The sequence below is a fragment of the Magnolia sinica genome, chromosome 1 (assembly GCF_029962835.1).
Source record: "Magnolia sinica isolate HGM2019 chromosome 1, MsV1, whole genome shotgun sequence".
Classification (NCBI taxonomy): Eukaryota; Viridiplantae; Streptophyta; class Magnoliopsida; order Magnoliales; family Magnoliaceae; genus Magnolia; species Magnolia sinica.
This window is the reverse complement of record NC_080573.1, coordinates 9,721,824-9,733,807: the sequence shown is the minus strand read 5'-3', so window position 1 is coordinate 9,733,807 and position 11,984 is coordinate 9,721,824. Positions and strand designations below refer to the sequence as shown.

Genomic DNA, 11,984 nt, shown 5'->3' with positions numbered 1-11,984 from the left:
ACATAAACATACTAAGATGCAATTCTAATTTAAGCTCCACAGAGGTTTGAGTAAGTACTGATAAGCAATTCATGGATTAATGCAGAAAATAATAATTCCAATCCCCATGGAATTATTACAGAATTATTATAATTGAGATGAACTGTTGGAAAACTAATAAAACTCTCCTACCCCAAGTAGGAGACTCCTCATGAGACCATGGTTTCCTAAATTCTGGACTTGGCCACCACAATTCCACCTACATTCATGCCCATGGCTCCTGGTACACTCCATGTTTCCTTGAACTGCTCCTCTGTCACTCCTGCAAATGGACACAGACATGTATGTAACACCACCAAAGCAGATGAATTATATGATTTCATCCTCCCCATGGAGGACATTTCTATGCAGTCCATATAAGTGGGTCCCATGGTTCGTTGATCCTGGTCGTTGACTGATGGGTCCAACTTTGGATGGATCATACATAAAAAATCCCCAGACTGAGAGATAATTGTGGCATGGCCCATAAGATAAGATTGTGGAATGATCCTGTGCATCTTTAGTTCTCCTCACCCATTGACCAGTTCAATGACTAGGCTGGGTTAACCCGGTTAGCTCTCCTGGTTTACAAACCATGACTCATACATGAAAAAATGGATTGAAATGGAGCATAAGAAGGGATTGAATACTTGCCTTTGCCCATTGCAGCAGTTGAAGAGATACCACCCTGCACTGTCTTGAGCACTCTATCATAGTAATTTGCACCTGACCACTTCTGGTGGGCCAGAGTGTCAACTCCATTGTTCCTCTCCTCCCTCTGAATCCTCTCCACATAAGCCAGCATACCTCTTCGTGCGAAATCCTTAGCGAAAGTGTCGACAATCAGAGCATCCGCATGGAATCCGGCCAGCGTGATGAACTGCCAACAGAAGCCCAGCCTTGCAATCCGAGGGATAAAGTCCATCATCTGATCGTCGGTCATCCCGGATGCGTCCCAGTTGAAAGAAGGCGATAGATTGTATGCCAACATGATCTCGGGGTGCATAGACTTCACGCCTTCTGCGAACTTAGTACACTCAACCAAGTCGGGGCTCGCAGTTTCCATCCATATAAGATCAGCGTGAGGAGCAAAGGCCTGTCCCCTCACGACAGCCGCCATTACAGAACCTTGGAACCTGTAGAAACCTTCTCTGGTCCTGGGCAAATCCCAATCCCAGAACAGGTTTTTGAGACCCAACCTCTCTGCAATTTCTCTCCCTTGCTCGTTCGAAAGACACTTATCATAGCCCGAATAGATGGTCCACTCATTCAATCTCCGCCGCTTCTCTTCTTCGCGGACATTCATGCTGTTGATCGCGTCCCTGACGCAATCAGAGAAAGATTTCAGCTGGGCCATGGCCAACCAATTATCCTCGATCGCCTGGAGCTCAGCTCCTGTCTTCCCACTCGCCATCGCTTCTGCCATAACAGTTGCCAAGCTCCTACCTTTGAGATTCGGATTTGTCACACCCAATATGAACTGATGGTCCCGAGTATCGACATTGGTCTGGATCAAATTCGCTGCAACCGCATCCGTTCGGGCCACTAGGACAGTTTCCACGCCCATGATATCGAACTGCAATCTTGCAGCCACAAGCCTGTTGATGTGTTCACTCACTGAAACTAGTACTTTCCCAGCCATGTGGCCACATTTCTTAGTGACTGAGGATTGATCTTCAATGTGGACCCCAGCTGCGCCACGTTCGACGAACAGCTTGCAGAGCTTAACGGTCGCAGTTGCACCACCGAAGCCGGTGTCGCCATCGGCAATTATCGGTTTTAGGTAGTCCACATAAGGCGTCCGTGCCCGCTCTTCACGGGTCATGTTCATTCTAGCTTCCCTTTGCTTCCTGTCATGGTACTGCTGGGCAAAGAAGAGGTGTTCGACCTTGTTCGGGACAGTGTCGTAAGGATAGTCTGCGAGGTCAGGGCCTGGCTCGTTGGTCGATGTGTGGGTGGACGAGCATTGCCAGCCAGAGACATAAATGGTGTCCAGGTGCTTAGCCATCATGGTCACTTGGACAGGGTCGAGTGCACCGAATGTTCGCGACGCGGTCCCAGAGGCTTGGTGGGTCTTGAGAGTCCTCCATAGCTTTTTTGCAAGCTCGTTCGAGCCATAGGATTGCCGGAGGTTGCCCCGCAGGGAGACCACGTCTCTCGCAGTGTATGGCCGGCGGGTTAGCTTGAACCTCTCTGAGTTCCACCATGCTTGCACCTCTGCAACTTCTGCTTCGAATCTCCCTTCTTCCTCCATGATCTGCATGCCTCATTTATATAATTATACGTCATATAGTATCATTGAGAAGCAGGGCTGTTGAATGAATGTCTTCAATATATGCAGAATGAGGGGACACTGATCGATTGACAGCCATGATTGATTGATCGAACCTCCCCAGAATTAGACAGATTGTTTGCTCGCTAGTTTTAGACCATGCCCAATCAATTGAACCTTTGAGTCGATCAATCGACAATAATTCGAATAAATATTTGTACTCCCTAGACAATTTTGGAATAGTTTGATCACAAAAGCTTTGGTATTCTCAATCGATCGAAGGGTGCTCGATTAGTGTCAATCCAGCGACACTTAGATCGGCGATGCATGCGGAACTATGTAAGTGCACAATTTGTTTCTTATTCCGGTTGAAATTATATATATATATATATATATATATATATATATATATATATATATATATATAGGGAAAAGGTACTATGCGCTCAACCTCACGATAAGCTCTCGTGAGGTCGAGCTGTGTGGGTCCCACAATGATGCGTGTCGACCATCAACACCGTGCATTTGATGGGTCCCCTCTAAATTATGGGATATCCCAAAAATCAGCCGTATACGGAACTCAGGCGGGCTATACCATCTAAAATCATGTGAAGACACCATTAAAACATATAAAAGCACTTGGTGGGGCCCACCTAAGTTTTTTATACTGCTGAAACTTGGTCTGAACCCTCATCCAAGTGGGACACACATAATGGATGGGCTGGATTTGCAAACCATATCTCGGTGGGCCCAAAAAACTGATTATGAATGTTTTAATGGTGCACGGCCCCTCCCCACTTCTGTATGTGGTGTGGCCCACACAAGTCACGGATTGACTTGATTTTTGAGACCTAGGCCCACGATGGAATGGTGCATCTGACTAATGGGGTAGCCCGTACGAACTGGTTCGCAGGTGAGCATTCCGCTATATATATATATATATATAGGGTGTAATTGGAATTAGCATAAGAAGAAGTCATTCCTAAGCTTTTTAGAGAAAAAAAGCTATGGTTTTGGGAGATTCGGAGGGGGTTCTTATTAGTATTAGTGTTTCATCTCGTGACATAGGATTGTTTGTCGCTTCGTGCCTTGATTTTTCCTACAAGAATTTTGCTGCATAAAATTTGTGTGTTCTTTGTGTGGGTGGTTTATGTTTGATTTTTCTTGTTTGATTGAATTTGAGTTTGCTTTGGTGTAATCCCTAATAATGTCTACCAGCTATCCCCAATCGGCTGGTGAGCCCACTCATCACATTCTAATCTCCATCAAAATGAGGGAATTACGTGGTTGATGGTCAGGAGAAACTACATTCACAGACTTAATACGTAGTATGGTATCATTGATGGGTGGGGCCCACCAGCTGTCCCTGATCAGATGGTGGGCCCCACTCATCACAGTTTGATCTCCATCAAATAGGGGGGAATTACATGATTCATGGTCAAGATAAACTACATGATGGATGGTCCACAGATATGTATGGCATCCCTGCGTCTGGAATTTGTATATCAAGGGTCATCATACGATGATCCAGATACCGAATTTAGTCTCCCCCGTTCGAAGATCATGACCATTCAATTGATGGGCTCCAAATCAAGAACTTATGGAAAACACACCACAAGTTTCCAAATTCAATGGAGAAGGGGCTGAAACCTGAAAGAGAACCGATTGCTATGATCTTCTAATCTAAGAGAATTTTAAGGCGCACATCCGCAGTGGGCCTATGATATCAAAAGATCAGAACGACTCGGACCCACTCGTACGGTCTCAAGTCGAGTCAGGACTCACCTGAGTCGGGGGTGAGTTAACCCGACTCGGCTGAGTTGGGGTGACTAGTCCAGGCAAATCATGGCCGTCGAACCGGATCAGGTCCAACAAATCTCAGCCAGCTCGGACGAGTCGCGTCCTCAGGCCTTCGGTTTCTACAAGTAGGGCCCCTTGTCCATGATCCAAACGGTGGATGTGATGGGCCCCACAACGGATCACATGATCGGACGAAGCCTATTGGACCAGCTATACTCAAGGTTCGATTCTGCACGGACCCGTGCAAGTTCGACCATCATCATTCAAGATTGATTCTGGTGGGCCCCAAAAATGGGACTAGATTCGGTAGTGACCCTTGCAGTACCGAGCACAGTAGTGGTCGGTGCTGGAAAGTACTCTGTGGGCCCCACAATAATATCTGTATTTTATCCACGCCGTCCATCCATTTTTTCAGATCATTTTATGGGATTAATAAAAAAATGAGACAGGCCCAAAACTCAGGTGGACCACAGCAAAGGAAGAAGTAGTGACTGAACGCCCACCATTAAAAAATCCTTGGGGGCCACACAAGTTTTAGATCAAGCTGATATTTATGTTTTCCCTTCATCCAGGTTTTTGTTACCTCATCAACAGATTGGATGGCAAATAAACATTACAGTGGACCCTAGGAAGTTTTTAATGGTAAGCGTTCAATTACTATTGTTTCTTGTGATGTGGTCCACATGAGATTTTGATCTACCTCATTTTTATGCTCATGCCCTCAAATGAGCTGGAAAAATGAATGGACAGCATGGATAAGAAACATAAAGGACTCACAGATCTTTTCCAGTGACGGCCAGTGTCCCCAAAAATCTGGGATGTTCATCTGGGCTTGCATCACTCACGGATTCTCACAAAGATCAGGGCACAGCTCACGAGACAATGGTCAGGTCCAGGTGTGACTATTTGTTAGAAAACGAGTAATTTTTTTCTTTAAACAGTTTTTGTAAGGGGAACGATCCAATGTAAGGCGGTTGAGCCGTGTTGGGACCACCCCATTCGTATTTACGTGTACTACACCAACATATCATAACACAGATTTATGTGGGACCCACCATGGTGTGAATATTCCATCCAATCCGTTGATAAGGTGCGACCCAACGGGATGAAGACATACTAAAAGGATCAAGTCCATCTATAGCTAAAATAGACTACACAATGAGAACAATGTAAAAGCTTAAAACATCCAAATCACATGGTGTGGTCCACTTGATTTTTGGATCGGACCGAATTTTGGCCTCAGTGACCAGCATGGATGTGCACACCTGATGGATGGTTTGGATGTCACAAACAACGAACCCACGCATGGTGTTGTATTAGACCACTTTTTAAAATACTCTTTTGGAGTGTCTGAAATGAAAGCAAGTGATTTTTGGGTTTGGAAGAATAAGGTCATAACATGGATAGTGTCCTGAGGATCCAGTTTTTTCGTGTAGGACCCATTTTTCACAGATCCAGGCCATTGATCTAAGGAACACACAATGGACGGGTGATACGCAATATCTTTCCCAGCTTAGACGATTCTAACCATTGAATTGGTGTCCCACAAGTTAACGTTAGCGGAAGAAAAAAAGCAACGCTTTGAAACAAAAGATGTAAATTGACGGACAGAATCAGCTAATCATAAACGGTTTGCGGACAACACAATACATGGAATGGCCCATCATATCAACAATCCAGATATCATGTGATAGTTGACCACCATTTGGAAAATGGTGGTGACTCATCCTCCTCGCATGGCAATCCAGACCATCCAAATTGTGGGGCACATTGCGGATGGAACATGTCTTGAAAGTCAGACGGATCGTGCAATCATACCTGTCTGATTGATTGTTATGAAATTGATGGATAGAGGTAAAAGTTAAAAACAGTAAGCTGCCAATTCCCAAGGTAAAATCATCGGAAACGGATTGGCTACTCCCATGCCACCAGCCAATTGCTGATGGTCTGTGCTCTGTGGGCCCCACCATGATGTATGTGTTTCATCCATTCCGTCCATCTATTTTTCGAGATCATTTTATATCCAACATAAAAAATGAGGTACATCGCAATCTCAAGTGGACCACATTACAGGAAACAGTGTTGAATGAACGTCCACAATTAAAAACTTTTTGGAGGCCATAAAAGTTTTGGATGAAGATGATATTTGTTTTTTCCCTTCATCTGGGTCTGTATGACCTAATCAACAGATTGTATGTCAAATAAACATTACAATGGGCCTTAGGAGGATTTTAATGGTGGATATCCAATCACTATTGTTTTCCTGTAGTGTGGTCCACCTGAGATTTATATCCCTCTCGTTTTTATCATTCAGCCTAAAATGATCTGTAAAAACGGATGAACGGAATGTATGAAACACATACATCATGGTGGGGCCCACAGAGCACCGACCACCAGCCAATGGCTGGTGGCAGGGGGAGTAGCCAATCCGTTTCCAAAATCATACTGCTGACATCTGCTCGGTACGATTTCTTGGGTTATATTCCATCCAGCGTTAGGTCAGCGGTTTGGACTGTCTGGATTGTCCTTCATCAGCAAAATCAATAAAGTCATTTTCCCATGCATGCTAACTATAGCTGGGCATTGGATCGGATCGGATTGGGTCCAACTCGAACCTATCCGAAATCTCAATGGGCTGCTCCGAACTTGTTCCGATCCGGGACTGAGTCCAGGTCGCTTGACTTGAACAGATCCGGAATGTACGTGGCCTGATCCGATCCGAGTCCGAAAAAACTGAGTCGGATCGGATTGAACATTGTTCGGATCGATCCAGATTTCAAAAGAAAATTGACAAAAGAAGTAACAGGCGATCAACGCGTGAAAAAAATTGTTTCTTAACTCCAAACCAGAAGTTTGAAGAAGAAAAACCAGAAAATGCTTTTTTATTTTTGTTCCACGCGAATCACACGTGCCAACTGATAACACTTGTGCAAGATCTGATCTTTTCATCTGGTTATGAGTAATGTTTATATCCTCTGATTCAAAAGAAAAGGTCATTTTTCTCCTCGTATGACCGACAATTCCAAAAACCCCTAGAAATCTATAAAATATTTAAAATTTTAATTCACAAAAGCAGAAAAAAAAATAAAAAAATACTGAGGATATTGCAAATCCAAGAAGATAGAGTTCTACAACGAAAGAGAAACTACGGAGATACAATTGAAGGCAATAAACAGAAATGGAATTGAAAATAGGAAATGCAAAAATTCCATTATAAAAGAATATAGATTTCGATTAGAAAAGGAAATACATACCTCTAAAGATTTTTTCAGATACTCTCGGTTCCTCTTCCGGGAATGGAGGGGAATGACCATTTAAAAAGAATAAAAAAAAATTTTGAAGTACTCTGGTTGCGGATGACACTTGATACGCATGCACTTGGAAAATGGTACACGTGGCATCTATTAACTCAAATCTTTCCAAGTTACATGTCAAAAATAAGATTGGCTGAACAATCATAACCTCTGATTCGTGGACACTTGCTTCTTGAAATAAGACCATTGGATATTTTCATTTTTAACCGTCCAATAAAATTTCAATCAATCTAAAAGTCAGGTAATCAAATAAGTACAGTTATTGGTTCATAATGCATCTAAGATATGAGACATAATTTGGACGGTTTAATTTGATTTATAGTATGCCACGTCTATAATATTTAAGTAATTTTTAAGCGCCTGCCTATCATCATTCGTTACATTGCCAGAGCATGAAATCCTTTCTCAAAAGCCACAGATAGACTAAAAAGGACTGATGTTGCCAGTTGGGGAGAGAGTAACGGACGCGGATTGTATACTGACCGCGTCAGTAGCGTGGTGGCTATTGACAGTTCTCCGTGGGCCTCATTATAATGTATGTATCCTATCCACGCCATCCATCAATTTTTCCATAATATTTTATAGCGCGAACCGAAAAATGAAGCAGATTCAAATCTCATATGGACCACTCCACAAGAAAGAGTGTTGATTGAACACTTACCATTAAAAACTTATTAGGGTTGACAGAAGTTTTGTATTAAGCTAATACTTGTTTGTTCTCTTAATTCAGGTGTGCGTGACCTAATCAACAGGTTAGATGACAAATAAACATTACAGTGAACCCTAAGAAGTTTTTAATGGTGGGCATTCAATCAACACTCTTTTCTTGTGGTGTGGTCCATTTGAGTTTTGGATCTCCTTAAATTTTTTTATTATTCTCTATGATGACCTGAAAATATAGATGGACGGCTTGGATAAAGAAAATATATATCATGCGGGGCTCACAGAGCACTGCCAGTAGCAACTTGCTACTAACGCGGTCAGCACACAATCCGCGTCCGAGAGAGACGGCGGGTGGAGTTGCAGAAGAGATCACCTGTACGTCATTTAATGGAAACAGATTAGCTACTCCTCCTGACACTGGCCAATGGCTAGTGGTCGGTGCTCTGTGGACCCCACCATAATGTTTTTGTTTCATCCATGCCGTATATATATTTTTAAAGATAATTTTACAATATGAGACAAAAAATGAGTTATATCCCAATCTCAAGTGGACCACGTTACACGAAACAGGGTTGAATGAGCGTTGACCATTAAAAACATTTTGGGGCCATAAAAGCTTTGGATCAAGCTGATTTTTATTTTTTCTCTTCATCTGGGCCCGTATGACCTAATCAACGGATTGGGTGTCAAATAAAAAGTACAGTGTGCCTGAGGAGGATTTTAATGGTGGATATCCCATCACTATTGTTTTCATGTGGTGTGGTCAATATGAGATTTCTATCCCTCTAATTTTTGGTGCAAAAGCCTAAAATGACATGTAAAAATGGATGAACCGAATGGATGAAACACAAACATCATGGTGGGTCCCACATACCACTGACCACCGGATACAGGGCTGGTGTCAGGGGTGTAGCCAATCCGTTCCCTCATTTAATGCATGGATTCGGGAGGCGGATTGTGTCCTAACCCCTCCCATCTCTGGCCGCGAACGGGCAGATCTGTGGGTGGGCCCATCATGATGCATCCGTTTATCCAAGCCGTCCATACCTTTTCTGTTATCATTTTAACGCCTAGATGCAAAAACGAGGCACATTCAACCCTTAAGTGGACCACACCAAAGATTACTCTTCCGTTTAATGCAATTGTTATTTAATGCCTCATGCGTTTAATGCAACTAAGCTTATCATTTGTCATGGACAGCTTAATTGTAGCATCTGCCTCATTTTTATATCGTGCCTTAAAATTATAAGAAAAAAGGGTTGGACGGCTTGGATAAACAAATACATTACGTCGGCCCACCCACAGAACTGCCCGTTCGGGGGCGCAGACGGGCAGAGTTAGGACCCAAAAGCTTGAGTAGGTACTCTCTGCCTGCTTTGCTCCTCCGTCACATGTGCGACATTTGAATTGTTCTTCTCCCCCCTTTGTATGTCACGTGCGGCAACTATGATCATTTGATGAATAAATTATCTCTTGTCTTCCTCTCATTTCCTAACCCACACGAGTTCACATAGACAATATCCGTATGCTTTTTTGCAATCGGTTCTTCTATTTCACACCCAAATTAACCGCACCATTGAAAGCAAAAGCTTCTTGCATACCACTACAAAAGTAAATAGATGAAACCCGTTTCAAAACTCATTTCAAATACAACCAGTCCGGATCGGGTCGGTCCGAATCGGATCCAATCGGATCGAATTCCGGATCGGGTCGGTTCGGAACAGGGCTTATCCGGATTCAACCCAAAAAAATTCGGATCTGAATCATGCTACCCGATCCTGATCATCAGTTCTGTTCGAATCGGGTCGGATCTACCGGTTCGGATATGAAATGCCCAGCTCCATTGCTAACGAGAGCTTTGCTAACCCATGTGCGTGTACAAGGCAGCCCATGCACACGCCACACATCTGCCAACATGGTGCATTGGTAATAGATCCAATCCATTCCTTGCAGCGGTAGCACTTTGCAGATGATCTTACCCAAGAATCAGGTCAGTCTACTCGTCCGATGGGCCATTATGAAAATAATACGGCTGAAACCTACTGCTGCTAAGATCGTGCCCCACTTTCTAAATGGACCAGATATATTTTCATGCAAAAAGAGCTACAGGGCCAAACCCGCCTGATGGATGGGCGCGGATTAGATACTGACAAGGTCAGTAGCCAAATCGCTACTGAAGTGACGTCACCAAGCTCTGTGGGCCCCACCATGATGCATGTGTTGTATCCATACCGTCCATCCATTTGGAGAGATCGTTTTATGGCATGAGAAAAATAATGAGATAGATATAAATTTCAAGTGGACCCCACGATAGAAAACAGTGGGGATAGTGACATCCACCGTTCAAAACTGCTTAGGAGCCACAGAAGTTTCCGATCAAGCTTATATTTTTTGTTTCACTTCATCTATCTCTATGTTAACTTATGAATAGGTTGGATCTAAAAAATACAACATGGTGGGCCCAATAAATGTTTCAACGGTGGGTGTGACTGATCCCACGGTTTTCTTGTGGTGGGTCCACTTGAACATTAGATCTATCTCATTCTTTTTCTCATGCCATAAAACGATCTCTACAAAGGGTCGGACGGTATGGAAATAACGCATGCATCATGGTGGGGTCCAAAGAGCTCGGTGACGTCACTTCAGTAACGATTTGGCTACTGACCTTGTCAGTATCTAATCCGCGCGCCTGATAGATAGCTTGGACTGTGCAACCGTACACTATGCCCGGACACGTGGTGAGCTGCCGTTGTGCATGCATGTGGCGCATGCATGCCACTAACGTGGCAGTAGATCAACCGTACACCTGGCATACATGTATTCCAATCTGGACCGTCAAAATTGTTAGCCCATCATGGATGGACCTAAGCCTGAAAAGACCATCGAATGGACAATCCCATCCTTCTCATTTAGCCAGTCATATACCAACTGACAATTTTGTAACCGTCCATTGCTGGTCACCAACTAGAAGGTTAGGATTGTCTGATTGGCGTGACTATCGAGCAGTGCTCCTTCCACATTTAGACCCATGATTTGTACGATCGGGATGGGCATGCATGCACAGCACGCCTGATTGTATCTTTCCGAAAAGTACATAAACAGAGAGAAAATCACAAATGATTTCAGGTCGCATCTTATGAGATATCTGAATGAAAATCTCAATAGCACCGTATCCAAATATATTTTAAATAAATAAAAATAAAATCTCGATCCTTCATGTGTATAGAATCATAACCAAGAAGTAAGGAAAAAAAATACAAATTTGCAAAAATTACCGTCAAATACCCAACACTGAAATGTAAAAACCCAGTTCCTGAAACACAGTAAAAATCCAATAATCTATGGTTTTTTAATATTTCATCACATACCCAATAACAAAAAACAAAAACCCATCTCATAAAACATACAAAAAGTGCCTCAATCCATGCAATTTCAATCACGAAACAAGTATCCAATGCAACAGACTAAAAACCCATGTCACAAAACACATTGAAAATGCTCTACAAAATCCATGCACCTGAAATGGATCTATAGAAATGCAGTATAGAATAAAAACCCATGTGACATAACACAGTGCAAGTGATACAAAATCGATTGCACCTAACACCATTCAACTCAAAACACTATCAGAACCAAAACAAACAGAAAACCAAATAAAAATCTCTTGAAATCCAATGCACACTAACCATGGATGGCACTGAGAAAGATGTAGCCATGGAAGAACCCTTGAGAAAGAAAAAGCTTGTATGAGAACTTAGATGTACCACTACAAGTTCATGCAAACAAGCAGCTCCACCTCTCCCAATTTATAAGAACTGGGCCACAGACCTTCTGATAAACACCAAAATTTAATTTTTTATTTTTCCCATTTATTTAAAGATAATGAAGAGGGGCCCTATGATCTGCTCTTGCAGGCA

General features: G+C 43.0%; 1 protein-coding gene across 2 annotated transcripts; it reads right to left on the bottom strand.

Annotated features, from left to right (window-relative positions):
• Positions 1 to 51: 51 nt before the first annotated feature.
• Positions 52 to 11,912, bottom strand: LOC131239171 (isocitrate lyase). 2 transcript variants are annotated; one of them, XM_058236745.1, is made up of 4 exons: positions 11,754 to 11,869; positions 11,343 to 11,380; positions 673 to 2,275; positions 52 to 301 (listed from the first exon to the last, which is right to left on the bottom strand). In XM_058236745.1, the coding sequence occupies exons 3-4, from the start codon at positions 2,270 to 2,272 to the stop codon at positions 207 to 209; spliced, it is 1,695 nt and encodes a 564-aa protein (XP_058092728.1). In that variant the 5' UTR covers positions 2,273 to 2,275; positions 11,343 to 11,380; positions 11,754 to 11,869; the 3' UTR covers positions 52 to 206. The 2 variants fall into 2 exon arrangements, with proteins under 2 accessions (XP_058092728.1, XP_058092719.1); XM_058236736.1 differs by lacking the exon at positions 11,343 to 11,380 and having other exon boundaries at positions 11,754 to 11,912.
• Positions 11,913 to 11,984: the final 72 nt, after the last annotated feature.